The sequence below is a fragment of the Pseudophryne corroboree genome (assembly GCF_028390025.1).
Source record: "Pseudophryne corroboree isolate aPseCor3 chromosome 3 unlocalized genomic scaffold, aPseCor3.hap2 SUPER_3_unloc_73, whole genome shotgun sequence".
Classification (NCBI taxonomy): Eukaryota; Metazoa; Chordata; class Amphibia; order Anura; family Myobatrachidae; genus Pseudophryne; species Pseudophryne corroboree.
In genome coordinates, this window is record NW_026967567.1 from 235,076 (window position 1) to 253,845 (window position 18,770).

General features: G+C 50.6%; 1 protein-coding gene across 1 annotated transcript in view; it reads right to left on the bottom strand.

Annotated features, from left to right (window-relative positions):
* Positions 1-18,770, bottom strand: part of LOC134984687 (zinc finger protein 316-like) — a 72,905-nt gene that overhangs the window by 15,168 nt on the left and 38,967 nt on the right. Inside the window, exons 3-7 of the mRNA XM_063950211.1 lie at positions 13,647-13,906; positions 9,432-9,623; positions 8,569-8,647; positions 8,347-8,448; positions 7,351-8,178 (exon numbers count right to left, since the gene is read on the bottom strand). Coding sequence (XP_063806281.1) covers positions 7,351-8,178; positions 8,347-8,448; positions 8,569-8,647; positions 9,432-9,623; positions 13,647-13,906 — 1,461 coding nt within the window. The remainder of the gene's footprint in view (positions 1-7,350; positions 8,179-8,346; positions 8,449-8,568; positions 8,648-9,431; positions 9,624-13,646; positions 13,907-18,770) is intronic.

Here is an 18,770-nt window from a genome sequence, read left to right on the forward strand (position 1 = left end):
AGACTGCTCAGATATCTTGTCTGGTAACACACAGTGGTATGATGTGAAGGGGGGAGCAGGAGTATAATAGGGGCTGATGGCTCCTGATGTATGAGATACACCAGAGAGAGTGGGGGGAGGAGACTGGTCAGATCTCTGGGCTGGTAACACACAGTGACATGATATGAGGGGGAGAGCAGGAGTATAATAGGGGCTGATGGCTCCTGATGTATGAGATACACCAGAGAGTGTGGGGAGGAGACTGGTCAGATCTCTGGGCTGGTAACACAAAGTGACATGATATGAGGGGGAGAGCAGGAGTATAATAGGGGCCGATGGCTCCTGATGTATGAGATACACCAGAGAGTGTGGGGAGGAGACTGGTCAGACCTCTGGGCTGGTAACACACAGTGACATGATATGAGGGGGAGAGCAGGAGTATAATAGGGGCCGATGGCTCCTGATGTATGAGATACACCAGAGAGTGTGGTGAGGAAACTGGTCAGATCTCTGGGCTGGTAACACACAGTGACATGATATGAGGGGGAGAGCAGGAGTATAATAGGGGCTGATGGCTACTGATATATAAGATACACCACAGAGTGTGGGGAGGAGACTGGTCAGATCTCTGGGCTGGTAACACAGTGACATGATGTGAGGAGGAGAGCAGGAGTATAATAGGGGCTGATGGCTCCTGATGTATGAGATACACCATAGAGTGTGGGGAGGAGACTGGTCAGATCTCTGGGCTGGTAACACACAGTGACATGATGTGAGGGGGAGAGCAGGAGTATAATAGGGGGGTTGGATCCTGATGTATGAGATACACCACAGAGTGTGGTGAGGAGACTGGTCAGATCTCTGTGCTGGTAACACACAGTAACATGATGTGAGGGGGAGAGCAGGAGTATAATATGGGCTGATGTCTCCTGATGTATGAGATACACCAGAGAGTGTGGGGAGGAGACTGGTCAGATCTCTGGGCTGGTAACACAAAGTAACAAGATATGAGGGGGAGAGCAGGAGTATAATAGAGGCTGATGGCTCCTGATGTATTAGATACACCAGAAAGTGCGGGGAGGAGACTGATCAGATCTCTGGGCTGGTAACACAGTGACATGATGTGAGGTGGAGAGCAGGAGTATAATAGGGGCTGATGGCTCCTGATGTATGCGATACACCAGAGAGTGTGGGGAGGAGACTGGTCAGATCTCTGGGCTGGTAACACTGTGACATGATGTGATGGGGAGAGCAGGAGTATAATAGGGGCTGATGGCTCCTGATGTATGAGATACATCAGAGAGCGTGGGGAGGAGACTGGTCAGATCTCTGGGCGGGTAACACACAGTGACATGATGTGAGGTGGAGAGCAGGAGTATAATAGGGGCTGATGGCTCCTGATGTATGAGATACACCAGACAGTGTGGTGAGGAGACTGGTCAGATCTCTGGGCTGGTAACACACAGTGACATGATGTGAGGGGGAGAGCAGGAGTATAATAGGGGCTGATGGCTCCTGATGTATGAGATACATCAGAGAGTGTGGGGAGGAGACTGGTCAGATCTCTGGGCTGGTAACACACACTGACATGATATGAGGGGGAGAGCAGGAGTATAATAGGAGCTGATGGGTCCTGATGTATGAGATACACCAGAGAGTGTGTGGAGGAGACTGCTCAGATATCTGGTCTGGTAACACACAGTGGTATGATGTGAAGGGGGGAGCAGGAGTATAATAGGGGCTGATGGCTCCTGATGTATGAGATACACCAGAGAGAGTGGGGGGAGGAGACTGGTCAGATCTCTGGGCTGGTAACACACAGTGACATGATATGAGGGGGAGAGCAGGAGTATAATAGGGGCTGATGGCTCCTGATGTATGAGATACACCAGAGAGTGTGGGGAGGAGACTGGTCAGATCTCTGGGCTGGTAACACAAAGTGACATGATATGAGGGGGAGAGCAGAAGTATAATAGGGGCCGATGGCTCCTGATGTATGAGATACACCAGAGAGTGTGGTGAGGAGACTGGTCAGATCTCTGGGCTGGTAACACACAGTGACATGATGTGAGGGGGAGAGCAGGAGTATAATAGGGGCCGATGGCTCCAGATGTATGAGATACACCAGAGAGTGTGGGGAGGAGACTGGTCAGACCTCTGGGCTGGTAACACACAGTGACATGATATGAGGGGGAGAGCAGGAGTATAATAGGGGCCGATGGCTCCTGATGTATGAGATACACCAGAGAGTGTGGTGAGGGAACTGGTCAGATCTCTGGGCTGGTAACACACAGTGACATGATATGAGGGGGAGAGCAGGAGTATAATAGGGGCTGATGGCTACTGATATATAAGATACACCACAGAGTGTGGGGAGGAGACTGGTCAGATCTCTGGGCTGGTAACACAGTGACATGATGTGAGGAGGAGAGCAGGAGTATAATAGGGGCTGATGGCTCCTGATGTATGAGATACACCATAGAGTGTGGGGAGGAGACTGGTCAGATCTCTGGGCTGGTAACACACAGTGACATGATGTGAGGGGAAGAGCAGGAGTATAATAGGGGGGTTGGCTCCTGATGTATGAGATACACCACAGAGTGTGGTGAGGAGACTGGTCAGATCTCTGTGCTGGTAACACACAGTAACATGATGTGAGGGGGAGAGCAGGAGTATAATATGGGCTGATGTCTCCTGATGTATGAGATACACCAGAGAGTGTGGGGAGGAGACTGGTCAGATCTCTGGGCTGGTAACACAAAGTAACAAGATATGAGGGGGAGAGCAGGAGTATAATAGGGGCTGATGGCTCCTGATGTATTAGATACACCAGAAAGTGCGGGGAGGAGACTGATCAGATCTCTGGGCTGGTAACACAGTGACATGATGTGAGGTGGAGAGCAGGAGTATAATAGGGGCTGATGGCTCCTGATGTATGCGATACACCAGAGAGTGTGGGGAGGAGACTGGTCAGATCTCTGGGCTGGTAACACTGTGACATGATGTGATGGGGAGAGCAGGAGTATAATAGGGGCTGATGGCTCCTGATGTATGAGATACATCAGAGAGCGTGGGGAGGAGACTGGTCAGATCTCTGGGCGGGTAACACACAGTGACATGATGTGAGGTGGAGAGCAGGAGTATAATAGGGGCTGATGGCTCCTGATGTACGAGATACATCAGAGAGTGTGGGGAGGAGACTGGTCAGATATCTGGGCTGGTAACACACAGTAACAAGATATGAGGGGGAGAGCAGGAGTATAATAGGGGCTGATGGCTCCTGATGTATTAGATACACCAGAAAGTGCGGGGAGGAGACTGATCAGATCTCTGGGCTGGTAACACAGTGACATGATGTGAGGTGGAGAGCAGGAGTATAATAGGGGCTGATGGCTCCTGATGTATGAGATACACCAGAGAGTGTGGGGAGGAGACTGATCAGATCTCTGGGCTGGTAACACTGTGACATGATGTGAGGGGGAGAGCAGGAGTATAATAGGGGCTGATGGCTCCTGATGTATGAGATACACCAGACAGTGTGGGGAGGAGACTGGTCAGATATCTGGGCTGGTAACACACAGTGACATGATGTGAGGGGGAGAGCAGGAGTATAATAGGGTCTGATGGCTCCTGATGTATGAGAGACACTAGGGAGTGTGGGGAGGAGACTGGTCAGATCTCTGGGCTGGTAACACACAGTGACATGATGTGAGGGGGAGAGCAGGAGTATAATAGGGGCCGATGGCTCCTGATGTATGAGATACACCAGAGAGTGTGGGGAGGAGACTGGTCAGACCTCTGGGCTGGTAACACACAGTGACATGATATGAGGGGGAGAGCAGGAGTATAATAGGGGCCGATGGCTCCTGATGTATGAGATACACCAGAGAGTGTGGTGAGGAAACTGGTCAGATCTCTGGGCTGGTAACACACAGTGACATGATATGAGGGGGAGAGCAGGAGTATAATAGGGGCTGATGGCTACTGATATATAAGATACACCACAGAGTGTGGGGAGGAGACTGGTCAGATCTCTGGGCTGGTAACACAGTGACATGATGTGAGGAGGAGAGCAGGAGTATAATAGGGGCTGATGGCTCCTGATGTATGAGATACACCATAGAGTGTGGGGAGGAGACTGGTCAGATCTCTGGGCTGGTAACACACAGTGACATGATGTGAGGGGGAGAGCAGGAGTATAATAGGGGGGTTGGATCCTGATGTATGAGATACACCACAGAGTGTGGTGAGGAGACTGGTCAGATCTCTGTGCTGGTAACACACAGTAACATGATGTGAGGGGGAGAGCAGGAGTATAATATGGGCTGATGTCTCCTGATGTATGAGATACACCAGAGAGTGTGGGGAGGAGACTGGTCAGATCTCTGGGCTGGTAACACAAAGTAACAAGATATGAGGGGGAGAGCAGGAGTATAATAGAGGCTGATGGCTCCTGATGTATTAGATACACCAGAAAGTGCGGGGAGGAGACTGATCAGATCTCTGGGCTGGTAACACAGTGACATGATGTGAGGTGGAGAGCAGGAGTATAATAGGGGCTGATGGCTCCTGATGTATGCGATACACCAGAGAGTGTGGGGAGGAGACTGGTCAGATCTCTGGGCTGGTAACACTGTGACATGATGTGATGGGGAGAGCAGGAGTATAATAGGGGCTGATGGCTCCTGATGTATGAGATACATCAGAGAGCGTGGGGAGGAGACTGGTCAGATCTCTGGGCTGGTAACACACACTGACATGATATGAGGGGGAGAGCAGGAGTATAATAGGAGCTGATGGGTCCTGATGTATGAGATACACCAGAGAGTGTGGGGAGGAGACTGGTCAGATCTCTGGGCTGGTAACACTGTGACATGATGTGATGGGGAGAGCAGGAGTATAATAGGGGCTGATGGCTCCTGATGTATGAGATACATCAGAGAGTGTGGGGAGGAGACTGGTCAGATCTCTGGGCTGGTAACACACACTGACATGATATGAGGGGGAGAGCAGGAGTATAATAGGAGCTGATGGGTCCTGATGTATGAGATACACCAGAGAGTGTGTGGAGGAGACTGCTCAGATATCTGGTCTGGTAACACACAGTGGTATGATGTGAAGGGGGGAGCAGGAGTATAATAGGGGCTGATGGCTCCTGATGTATGAGATACACCAGAGAGAGTGGGGGGAGGAGACTGGTCAGATCTCTGGGCTGGTAACACACAGTGACATGATATGAGGGGGAGAGCAGGAGTATAATAGGGGCTGATGGCTCCTGATGTATGAGATACACCAGAGAGTGTGGGGAGGAGACTGGTCAGATCTCTGGGCTGGTAACACAAAGTGACATGATATGAGGGGGAGAGCAGAAGTATAATAGGGGCCGATGGCTCCTGATGTATGAGATACACCAGAGAGTGTGGTGAGGAGACTGGTCAGATCTCTGGGCTGGTAACACACAGTGACATGATGTGAGGGGGAGAGCAGGAGTATAATAGGGGCCGATGGCTCCAGATGTATGAGATACACCAGAGAGTGTGGGGAGGAGACTGGTCAGACCTCTGGGCTGGTAACACACAGTGACATGATATGAGGGGGAGAGCAGGAGTATAATAGGGGCCGATGGCTCCTGATGTATGAGATACACCAGAGAGTGTGGTGAGGAAACTGGTCAGATCTCTGGGCTGGTAACACACAGTGACATGATATGAGGGGGAGAGCAGGAGTATAATAGGGGCTGATGGCTACTGATATATAAGATACACCACAGAGTGTGGGGAGGAGACTGGTCAGATCTCTGGGCTGGTAACACAGTGACATGATGTGAGGAGGAGAGCAGGAGTATAATAGGGGCTGATGGCTCCTGATGTATGAGATACACCATAGAGTGTGGGGAGGAGACTGGTCAGATCTCTGGGCTGGTAACACACAGTGACATGATGTGAGGGGAAGAGCAGGAGTATAATAGGGGGGTTGGCTCCTGATGTATGAGATACACCACAGAGTGTGGTGAGGAGACTGGTCAGATCTCTGTGCTGGTAACACACAGTAACATGATGTGAGGGGGAGAGCAGGAGTATAATATGGGCTGATGTCTCCTGATGTATGAGATACACCAGAGAGTGTGGGGAGGAGACTGGTCAGATCTCTGGGCTGGTAACACAAAGTAACAAGATATGAGGGGGAGAGCAGGAGTATAATAGGGGCTGATGGCTCCTGATGTATTAGATACACCAGAAAGTGCGGGGAGGAGACTGATCAGATCTCTGGGCTGGTAACACAGTGACATGATGTGAGGTGGAGAGCAGGAGTATAATAGGGGCTGATGGCTCCTGATGTATGCGATACACCAGAGAGTGTGGGGAGGAGACTGGTCAGATCTCTGGGCTGGTAACACTGTGACATGATGTGATGGGGAGAGCAGGAGTATAATAGGGGCTGATGGCTCCTGATGTATGAGATACATCAGAGAGCGTGGGGAGGAGACTGGTCAGATCTCTGGGCGGGTAACACACAGTGACATGATGTGAGGTGGAGAGCAGGAGTATAATAGGGGCTGATGGCTCCTGATGTACGAGATACATCAGAGAGTGTGGGGAGGAGACTGGTCAGATATCTGGGCTGGTAACACACAGTAACAAGATATGAGGGGGAGAGCAGGAGTATAATAGGGGCTGATGGCTCCTGATGTATTAGATACACCAGAAAGTGCGGGGAGGAGACTGATCAGATCTCTGGGCTGGTAACACAGTGACATGATGTGAGGTGGAGAGCAGGAGTATAATAGGGGCTGATGGCTCCTGATGTATGAGATACACCAGAGAGTGTGGGGAGGAGACTGATCAGATCTCTGGGCTGGTAACACTGTGACATGATGTGAGGGGGAGAGCAGGAGTATAATAGGGGCTGATGGCTCCTGATGTATGAGATACACCAGACAGTGTGGGGAGGAGACTGGTCAGATATCTGGGCTGGTAACACACAGTGACATGATGTGAGGGGGAGAGCAGGAGTATAATAGGGTCTGATGGCTCCTGATGTATGAGAGACACTAGGGAGTGTGGGGAGGAGACTGGTCAGATCTCTGGGCTGGTAACACACAGTGACATGATGTGAGGAGGAGAGAAGGAGTATAATAGGGGCTGATGGCTCCTGATGTATGAGATACACCAGAGTGTGTGGGGAGGAGACTGGTCAGATCTCTGGGCGGGTAACACACTGTGACATGATGTGAGGTGGAGAGCAGGAGTATAATAGGAGCTGATGCCTCCTGACTCCCCCCACTGGGAAAATACATATTCCTCATTAGTTTGTACTGACTGAGGAAGGAGAATATGTGACTCTTTTCTGTAATAAGTGTTTATTACTCACCTGTGCTGATATCTGTAGGGATTTCCTCCTCCTTACACTGCTGACCATCTCTCAAATATGTCTCTTCTTCTTCCTTTGTATCTTCTTCCTTTATATCAGTCACATACGTCTCTTCTTCTCCCTCTATATCTTCTACCTTCATATCTGTCACATACGTCTCTTCTTCTTCCTCTGTATCTTCTACCTTCATATCCGTCACATACGTCTCTTCTTCTCCCTCTATATCTTCTGCCTTTATATCAGTCACATACGTCTCTTCTTCTCCCTCTATATCTTCTGCCTTTATATCAGTCACATACGTCTCTTCTTCTCCCTCTGTATCTTCTGCCTTTATATCAGTCACATACGTCTCTTCCTCTCCCTCTGTATCTTCTGCCTTTATATCAGTCACATACGTCTCTTCTTCTCCCTCTATATCTTCTGCCTTCATATCAGTCACATACGTCTCTTCTTCTCCCTCTATATCTTCTACCTTCATATCTGTCACATACGTCTCTTCTTCTTCCTCTGTATCTTCTACCTTCATATCTGTCACATACGTCTCTTCTTCTCCCTCTATATCTTCTACCTTCATATCCATCACATACGTCTCTTCTTCTCCCTCTATATCTTCTACCTTCATATCTGTCACATACGTCTCTTCTTCTCCCTCTATATCTTCTACCTTCATATCCGTCACATACGTCTCTACTTCTCCCTCTGTATCTTCTGCCTTTATATCAGTCACATACGTCTCTTCTTCTCCCTCTATATCTTCTGCCTTTATATCAGTCACATACGTCTCTTCTTCTACCTCTATATATTCTGTTTTAAAATCAGACAGACGTTCTACCTAGAAAAAAAATAAAAAGAAACCACAACACTATAATGACATTTGCATACAGTCATATTAAACTGAGGTGAAACAGTATAATATCAGTGTATAAGACACACAGCTCCTCTACAGATCATATAGTGACAGTCACTTTGGTATATTGGGGAGACCCTAAATCCCACCTACCTGATCCTCCTGTGGGATCCTGTGATTATCCGCTGTACAATCCTGGGAATACAGAGGACGGGGACATCTCTCTGGGGTATCTCTGTTACTGGGCCCATCTGTAGGAGACACACAGTGACTGAGTACAGTGTGTATATATGTGATTATCAGATGATGTGTGTATATAGGGGCCCCCATACCTGCTCTCCCCTGTACAATACATGACAGTCTCCTCTTACCCAGTGATGTGACGGGCCGGTGATTCTCCATCATCATGTCCTTGTACAGACCCCTGTGTTCCTCTATATACTCCCCCTCCTGCATGGAGACATAGACAGTGACATCCTGACACCTTATAGGAACATGACACACACAGTGATACAGTCATCACCCAGACACATCCCCTGGTGTTACTGTATAATGCCCCATTCCCAGCAGTCACCTCTCCAGTCATCACCCGGACACATCCCCTGGTGTTACTGTATAATGTCCTATTCCCGGTAGTCACCTCTCCAGTCATCACCCAGACACGTACCCCGGTGTTACTGTATAATGCCCCATTCCCAGCAGTCACCTCTCCAGTCATCACCCAGACACGTCCCCTGGTGTTACTGTATAATGCTCCATTACCAGCAGTCACCTCTCCAGTCATCACCCAGACACATCCCCTGGTGTTACTGTATAATGTTCCATTCCCAGCAGTCACCTTTCCAATCATCACCCAGACACATCCCCTGGTGTTACTGTATAATGTTCCATTCCCAGCAGTCACCTCTCCAGTCATCACCCAGACACGTCCCCTGGTGTTACTGTATAATGCCCCATTCCCAGCAGTCACCTCTCCAGTCATCACCCAGACACGTCCCCTGGTGTTACTGTATAATGTCCCATTCCCAGCAGTCACCTCTCCAGTCATCACCCAGACACATCCCCTGGTGTTACTGTATAATGTCCCATTCCCAGCAGTCACCTCTCCAGTCATCACCCAGACACGTCCCCTGGTGTTACTGTATAATGCCCCATTCCCAGCAGTCACCTCTCCAGTCATTACCCAGACACATCCCCTGGTGTTATTGTATAATGTCCCATTCCCAGCAGTCACCTCTCCAGTCAACAGCTGAATGATCTTGTTGGTGAGTTCCAGGATCTTCTGGTCACTGTGCCTCTCATGTATCAGTGAGTGAGGTGGAGGCACCGTGATGTGGCTCTGGGTTCTGCTCAGACCTCCTGACACACGGGGATGGCTGCTGGGTGTCTCACACTCACCAGATGTCTTCTTCACTACTGTGCAACCCTGCGAAATTGGGGAGGCATCAATATCACTGTAAATACTGCCAGATCCTCTCACCTCCCCAGGTGTCCCTGTATTATTACTATAGATATGTGATGTCACCGTGACGCACCCAGATCCCCTCACCTCCCCAGTCATGTCCCTGTATTATTACTGCAGATAGGGCTAACAGACCAGGGTGACACAGCAGTGGAAGACTGAGCGCGGATAAGAGGGTTAGGAGGACAACTGGCTGGGGTTGGTGAAGAAGTGGGCCTTGAGAGCCCATTTGAAGTTTTGTAGAGAGGTGGAGAGTGAGATGGGGAGCAGCACACGCAAAATATTATATGTAGGAGTGGGAGGAGGTAATCAGTTGGCAGGAGAGGCAGCGTGCATTAGCGGAGAGAAGAGGACGGGTGGGAGTGTACAGAGAGATGAGGTCAGAGATGAAAGAGGGAGAAGAGTGGGTGAGGGCTTTGAATGTGAGAAGCTTGAATTGTATTCTGAATGGGAAGGGTAGCCAGTGAAGGTCCTGCATGAGAGGGGAGGTGGATGTAGTACGTTTGGTGAGGAAGATGAGATGGTCAGCAGCACTGAGGATAGATTGGAGTGGGTAGTGGCGTATGTCAGAGATGCCAGAAAGGAGATTACAGTAGTCCAATCTGGAGATGACCAGTGAGTGTATGAGGGTCTTACTAGCATTCTGGGTGAGAAAGGGTCTGAGCCTGGAAATGATTTTGAGATGGAAATGGAATGTGTGGTGTGAAGGAGAGGGAGGAGTCAAATATCACTCCAAGACAGCGCACTTGGGGGCTAGAGGAGAGAGTAGTGCCATCAATAGATAATGAGGTTGTGGGAGGTGTTCTTCCCCGACCAGGTAGCAGCTCGGCATAGTTGTAGGGCCGAGACTCCACGGGCAGCCGCCCAGGAAGAACCCACCGATCTAGTAAAATGGGCCTTCAGAGACTGTGGAACCGGTAAGGCTGCTGACATATAATCCTGTTAGATATTAAGCTTAATCCAACAAGCAATGGACTGCTTTGAAACAGGGCAACCCTTTCTCTGTGCATCATACAGCAACAACAAGGAATCCGTCTTCCTGATGCGAGCCGTCCTTTTAACATAGACCTGCAAGGCTCGTACAGCATCCAATGCATCTGGAATAGAAGCAGTGCCAGAACTTGACAGTATCATAATAGGTTGATTCAAGTGAACCGCGGAGACCACCTTCGGCAGGAACTGCTGTCTAGTCCTGAGCTCCGCTCTGTTCTCATAAAAGACCAAGGGGGTCATTCCGAGTTGTTCGCTCGCAAGTGAATTTTAGCAGATTTGCTCATGCTAAGCCGCCGCCTACTGGGAGTGAATCTTAGCATCTTAAAATTGCGAACGATGTATTCGCAATATTGCGATTACACACCTCGTAGCAGTTTCTGAGTTGCTTCAGACTTACTCGGCATCTGCGATCATTTCACTGCTTGTCGTTCCTGGTTTGACGTCACAAACACACCCAGCGTTCGCCCAGACACTCCCCCGTTTCTCCAGCCACTCCTGCGTTTTTTCCGGAAACGGTAGCGTTTTTTCCCACACGCCCATAAAACGGCCTGTTTCCGCCCAGTAACACCCATTTCCTGTCAATCACATTACGATCGCCAGAACGATGAAAATGCCGTGAGTAAAATTCCTAAGTGCATAGCAAATTTACTTGGCGCAGTCGCAGTGCGGACATTGCGCATGCGCATTAAGCGGAAAATCGCTGCGATGCGAAGATTTTTACCGAGCGAACAACTCGGAATGACCCCCCAAGTATGGACTTTTGCACGACAAGGCCCCCAATTCTGAGACATGCCTAGCAGAAACTAGGGCCAGTAACATCACCGTCTTCCACATGAGGTACTTGTCTTCTACCATCACCAGAGGTTCAAACCAGGAGGACTGTAGAAAACGTAACATAACATCTAGATCCCAAGGTGCCGTAGGGGGCACAAAGGGAGGCTGTATATGAAGAAGGTCTGAACTTCCGGCAAGAGAGACAACTTCTTCTGGAAGAAGATGGAAAGAGTTGAAATCTGGACCTTAATGGATCCCAGATGTAAGCCCTCATCCACTCCAGCCTGCAGGAAATGCAGGAACCTTCCTAAGTGGAATTCCGCATAGGGATATGTGCGTCCTTCGCACCAAGAGACATATCTCCGCCAGATATGATGATAGTGTTTTGATGTCACAGGTTTTCTGGCTTGTACCATAGTGGCAATGACCTTTTGGAAAGCCGTTTGTAAGCTAGGATGTTCCGCTCAACTTCTATGTTGTCAAACAAAGCCGCCATAAGTTCGGGTAGACGAACGGTCCTTGTTGAAGAAGATCCCTTCTTAGTGGTAGAGGCCAAGGGTCCTGTACGGACATGTCCAGAAGAGCCGTGTACCACGCTCTTTGGGGCCAATCCGGGGCAATCAAGATTGCTTCCACTGTTTGATGTCTGATCTGCTTGAGCATACATGGGATCAGAGGAATCGGAGGAAACAGGTAGACCAGCTGGTAAGGCCAAAGCGAAGTCAGCGCATCCACTGCGTTTGCCTGAGGGTCCCTGGTTCGTGAGCAACAGCAGAAAAAACTTCTTGTTGAGACGAGAGGCCATCACGTCGATCTGTGGGCAACCCCACCTGTCAATAATCAGTTGAAACTCCTGAGGGTGTAGTCCCCACTCCCCCGGGTGGAGGTCGTGGTGGCTTAGGAAGTCTGCCTCCCAGTTGTCCACTCCCGGAATGAAGACTATGGACAGCGCTCTTGCATATTTTTTCTGCCCAGAGGAGTATTCTTGACACTTCTCACATGCAGGCCCTGCTTTTTGTTCCTCCTTGTTGATGTACGCCACCGCCGTGGCGTTGTCCGACTGCACCCGGATCGCCTGATGCCTTAGTAGAGGAGACGCCTGAAGCAGAGGCGTTGTGGATAGGCCGAAGTTCCAGAATGTTGATTGGAAGCAGGGCCTCCTGGGCAGACCACTTGCCCTGGAACTGCGCCCCTTGGGTGATAGCTCCCCATCCTCGTAGACTCGCATCTGTCACGAGGATCCAGACCTGAATCCCGAAGTTCCGGCCTTCCAAGAGTATGGAAGACTGTGTCCACCACAGGAGTGAAATCCTGGCCCGGGGTGACAGCTGACTCATCCGGTGCATCTGAAGATGGGAACCGGACCATTTGTTCAGGATGTCCAATTGGAAGGGTCTTGCATGGAACCTTCCGTATTGTATCGCCTCGTAGGAGGCCACCATCTTTCCCAACAATTTTATGCAAAGATGGATGGAGGTTTGAGCAGCTCTGAGTACCATGAGAATCATTTCTTGGAGTGTACTCGCCTTGTCCACTGGGAGGAATACTTTCTGTGCTACAGTATCCAGTAGCATGCCCAGAAACAGAAGCCACGGAGACGGTTCCAGGAAAGGACTGAGTAGATGGTTCCGGACAGGAACGTCTAGCAGGAGGGGCCCCCCGAAGGGAGAAACGTGGATTTCCCGGCAGTAGCTTTCAAAATCCAGGTGTCCAGGTTATCTCCAAAGAGCCATTCACCTGTGAGGGGAAGAGATTCCACATTACATTTCGAGTCAGCATCAGCAATCCACTGACGTGCCCATATGGCTCTGCACGCAGACACAGCCATAGCCGTGGTTCTAGCACTAACAGTGACAATCTCTTATAAGGAGTCACAGAGGACTCTTGCCGTGTCCTGAATGTGAGTCAGTAAGGCAACAGTGTTGACTAAGGTCATATTACCCGAGAGACCTTCCTTTATGTGACTAGCCCAGGAATGGATTACATGTGTCATCCAGCAACCTGCAACGACCGGCCTTTGTGCTACGCCTGCAGCAACATAAATAGATGAGTGGTCTCTATTTTTCTATCTGCGGGGTCCTTCACTGTAAGGTAGCCCGGAGCAGGGAGCACCGCCTTTTTAGAAAGGCGAGAGACTGAGATGTCAACGGCTGGGAATTCTTCCCAGAATTTTCTGCCTACAGGGGCAAAGGGGAAGGTATTCAGAAACCTTTTCGTAACCTGATATTTTTTATCTGGGTTCTTCCAGGCTAGTTGAAATAAGTCATCCAATTCCGTGTAATCAGGGAATGTGACTTTTGGTTCCTTTTGAGGGAGGAAAAATGACTGCTGAGTACTTGCATCCCCCAGGGGGAGTTTTAACACCTCCCTAATAGCCAATATGAGGGGTTCGATAACCTGAATTGGGGTGGGATCCCCACATACGGGATCTCCATCATCCCCAGCATCCTGTACATCATCATCATCATCATCAGTATCATCTGATAGGAGTGCAGGTAGAGCAGGTTTCTGTGAAGCAGGCAGGGAGGGATGCTTAGCAGTAAGGCTAGCCACTGATTGTTGCAGTTCTTGTGTCTTGTTTGCAGTTGCAGGGAGCTGAGATGACATATCAGACATCATAGTTTTTATAGCCCCCGACCAGGAGGGCTCTGTATTCTCCCTCACATAAATGCTTGGTTCACCTGTGTTTAGCCAGTCTCATGCAGGGGCTATATAGCAGGTCCCCCCCCTAGTGGGGCCCCCGGTTGGTACTCACCTCTGACGATCACCTTCAGGCAGTGTTAGGGGTGTGCGGCATGCTGCGGCTGCGACAGCCAAGGCGTCATGCCCCGCTGAACAAACAGCCCCTCAGGACGGTGGTCCTACAGCGGAGAAGCGGCTCTGCACCTCAGGAGGCCGGTGACCGTTCCTCACCTAACTCCCACGGTGCAGGTATACTGTTGCCCAAACAGCATACCGAAATCATTAAAAGTTAGAAATAAAAGAGTGAGCATCCTCTCCTGAGGGCACTTTATCTAAACTGAGTTGTAGGAGGAGCATAGAGGGGAGGAGCCAGCACACACAGTGAAGAAATTTAAAGTGCACTTACTCCTTTGGACCCGTCTATACCCCATGGTACTAATTCTGTCCCCAATATCCCTTATGGACGCTAGAGGAAAGTAGTTGCAGGAGAGGGTGGTCCACAGTGTCCAATGCAGCAGAGAGGTGAAGGAGAATAAGCAGAGAGTAGTGACCATTGGGTTTGGCAGCATGGAGGTCTTTGCAGACTTTAGCGAGGGCAGTATCAGTGGAGTGGAGAGGACGGAAGCCAGGCTGGAATGGGTCAAGCAGTGAGTGTGAGGAAAGACAGGCGGATGTAGACTATATGCTCAAGGAGTTAGGAGGAGAGAGATGGTCGATAGTTGGAGAGAGTGGTTGGATCAAGGGAAGGGTTTATAAGAATAGGGGAGACAAGAGCATGATGGAAGGCAGAGGGGACAGTGTCTGATGAGAGGGAGAGATGGGAACAGGCAGAAGAAGAGAGGTAGCGGGGGAGGTGATACGGTCAAATGGGGAGGTGGAGGGGGTGAGTTCCTCACCCCCTCCACCTCCCCATTTGACCGTTGGCTGAGGGCCATGACTTCCACACTAGATAGAGAGAAGAGAGATGTCAGAGTTGGTAGGAGGTAAGGAGGGAGGGGGGGGGGGGATGAAGGAGGGGGTTGCTCAGGGTCTGGTGGGATGCAAGATCCTGCCATAGGGTGTCAATTCTGGATGGGAAGTAGGTGGCAAAGTCAAGAGCAGAGAGTGAGGGGGGGGGGCGGGAGACGAGGCGGGGGGGGGGGGGGGCAGAGGAGCGAGTTGACAGTGGAAAAGGGGCGCCAGGGTTTGAGGACTAGGAGATGAGGTTCTTGACGGAAAGTGGACAGTAGGAATGCATGTGGAGTGCCAGGGTTGCGGTATCACATCAGGTGAGGGGGATAGAAGGGGATAGGCAGGGGGCGGCAGGTGAGGGGGACAGAAGTGGACAGGCAGGGGGCGGCAGGTGAGGGGGATAGAAGGGGAGAGGGAGGGGGGCGGAAGATGAGGGGGATAGAAGTGGGCAGCAGGGGGCAGCAGGTGAGGGGGATAGAAGGGGACAGGCAGGGGGCGGCAGGTGAGGGGGATAGAAGGTGACAGGCAGGGGGTGGCAGGTGAGGGGGATAGAAGGGAACATGTAGGGTGCGGCAGGTGAGGGGGATAGAAGGTGACAGGCAGGGGGCGGCAGGTGAGGGGGATAGAAGGGGACATGTAGGGGGCGGCAGGTGAGGGGGATAAAAGTGGACAGGCAGGGGGCTGCAGGTGAGGGGGACAGAAGTGGACAGGGAGGGGGGCGGCAGGTGAGGGGGATAGAAGGGGACAGGGATGGGGGCGGCAGGTGAGGGGGATAGAAGGGGACAGGCAGGGGGCGGCAGGTGAGGGGGATAGAAGAGGACAGGCAGGGGGCGGCAGGTGAGGGGGATAGAAGGGGACAGGCAGGGGGCGGCAGGTGAGGGGGATAGAATAGGACAGGCAGGGGGCGGCAGGTGAGGGGGATAGAATAGGACAGGCAGGGGGCGGCAGGTGAGGGGGATAGAAGGGGACAGGCAGGGGGCGGCAGGTGAGGGGGAAAGAATAGGACAGGCAGGGGGCGGCAGGTGAGGGGGATAGAAGGGGACAGGCAGGGGGCGGCAGGTGAGGGGGGATAGAAGGGGACAGGCAGTGGGCGGCAGGTGAGGGGGATAGAAGAGGACAGGCAGGGGGCGGCAAGTGAGGGGGATAGAAGGGGACAGGCAGGGGGCGGCAGGTGAGGGGGATAGAATGGGACAGGCAGGGGGCGGCAGGTGAGGGGGATAGAAGGGGACAGGCAGGGGGCAGCAGGTGAGGGGGATAGAAGGGGACAGGCAGGGGGCAGCAGGTGAGGGGGATAGAAGGGGACAGGCAGGGGGCGGCAGGTGAGGGGGATAGAAGGGAACAGGCAGGGGGCGGCAGGTGAGGGGGATAGAAGGGGACAGGCAGGGGGCGGCAGGTGAGGGGGGATAGAAGGGGACAGGCAGGGGGCGGCAGGTATGTGTGTATACCGCCCCCCGACGTGTAAATACTGCCCCCCTATGTGTGTACACCGCCCCCATGTGTGTACTCCGTCCCCCTGTGTGTATACCGCCCCCCTATGTGCGTATACCGGCCCCCTATGTGTGTATACCACCCCCCTATGTGTGTATACCACCCACTGTGTGTGTATACCGTTCCCCCTATGTGTATATACCGCCCCCCTATGTGTGTATACCACCCCCCTATGTGTGTAAACCGCCTCCCTATGTGTGTATACCATTCCCCTATGTGTGTATACCATTCCCCTATGTGTGTATACCAGAGGTTCTCAAACTCGGTCCTCAGGACCCCACACAGTGCATGTTTTGCAGGTAACCCAGCAGGTGCACAGGTGTATTAATTACTCACTGACACATTTTTAAAAGGTCCACTGGTGGAGCTAATTATGTCACTTGTGATTCTGTGAGGAGACCTGCAAAATATGCACACGAGGCTGAAGTTAGCTTCTTATTCGGCCAGCTTCTTATTCACTTCTTATTCAAGCTCCAGCTTCTTATTCACTTCTTATTCGAGCTCCAGCTTCTTATTCAGATCATTCAGTTTTGCAAGGGTTAATGTGTCTTGGGCAACACATTTGAAGCCTGAAATTCACAGAGTAGGGTCCCTTTCATATGACCCACCTGTATTTTGGCTTGCCCAACGCTGGTTTGGGCATGAAATACGCTGGCAAAGTGGGCACATACACTATAATTCACCATTTTGAATAAGTAGCTGTAGTTGTGCAAGGGTTAACGAGTCTCGGGCAACAATTTTGACACCTGAAATCAACTGAGTCGGGTCACTTGCATATGACCCACATGGATTTTGCCTTGCCCAACACTGGTTTGGGCATGAAATACGTTGCCCAAGTGGGCACCAAAACACTATTATTTTCTATTATGAATAAGTAGCTGTAGTTTTGCAAGGGTTAACGAGTCTCGGGCAACAATTTTGACACCAGAAATCAATAGAGTCGGGTCACTTGCATATGACCCACATGGATTTTGCCTTGCCCAACACTGGTTTGGGCATGAAATACGCTGCCCAAGTGGGCACCTTAACACTATCATTTTCTATTATGAATAAGTAGCTGTAGTTTTGCAAGGGTTAACGAGTCTCGGGCAACAATTTTGACACCAGAAATCAATAGAGTCGGGTCACTTACATATGACCCACATCAATTTTGCCTTGCCCAACGCTGGTTTGGGCATGAAATACGCTGCCCAAGTGGGCACCTTAACACTATCATTTTCTATTATGAATAAGTAGCTGTAGTTTTGCAAGGGTTAACGAGTCTCGGGCAACAATTTTGACACCAGAAATCAATAGAGTCCGGTCACTTGCATATGACCCACATGGATTTTGCCTTGCCCAACGCTGGTTTTGCCATGAAATACGCTGCCCAAGTGGGCACATTCACAGTATTATGAATTACTAATTTGAATAAGTAGCTGTAGTTTTGCAAGGGTTAACGAGTCTCGGGCAAGAATTTTGACACCTGAAATCAATAGAGTCGCGTCACTTGCATATGACCCACATGGATTTTGCCTTGCCCAACACTGGTTTGGGCATGAAATACGCTGCCCAAGTGGGCACCTTAACACTCTCATTTTCTATTATGAATAAGTAGCTGTAGTTTTGCAAGGGTTAACGAGTCTCGGGCAACAATTTTGACACCAGAAATCAATAGAGTCGGGTCACTTGCATATGACCCACATGTATTTTGCCTTGCCCAACACTGGTTTGGGCATGAAATACGTTGCCCAAGTGGGCACCTCAACACATCATATTCTATTATGAATAAGTAGCTGTAGTTTTGCAAGGGTTAACGAGTCTCGGGCAACAATTGTGACACCAGAAATCAATAGAGTCGGGTCACTTGCATATGACCCACATGGATTTTGCCTTGCCCAACACTGGTTTGGGCATGATATACGCTGCCCAAGTGGGCACCTTAACACTATCATTTTCTATTATGAATAAGTAGCTGTAGTTTTGCAAGGGTTAACGAGTCTCGGGCAACAATTTTGACACCAGAAATCAATAGAGTCCGGTCACTTGCATATGACCCACATGGATTTTGCCTTGCCCAACGCTGGTTTTGCCATGAAATACGCTGCCCAAGTGGGCACATTCACAGTATTATAAATTACTAATTTGAATAAGTAGCTGTAGTTGTGCAAGGGTTAACGAGTCTCGGGCAAGAATTTTGACACCAGAAATCAATAGAGTCGGGTCACTTGCATATGACCCACA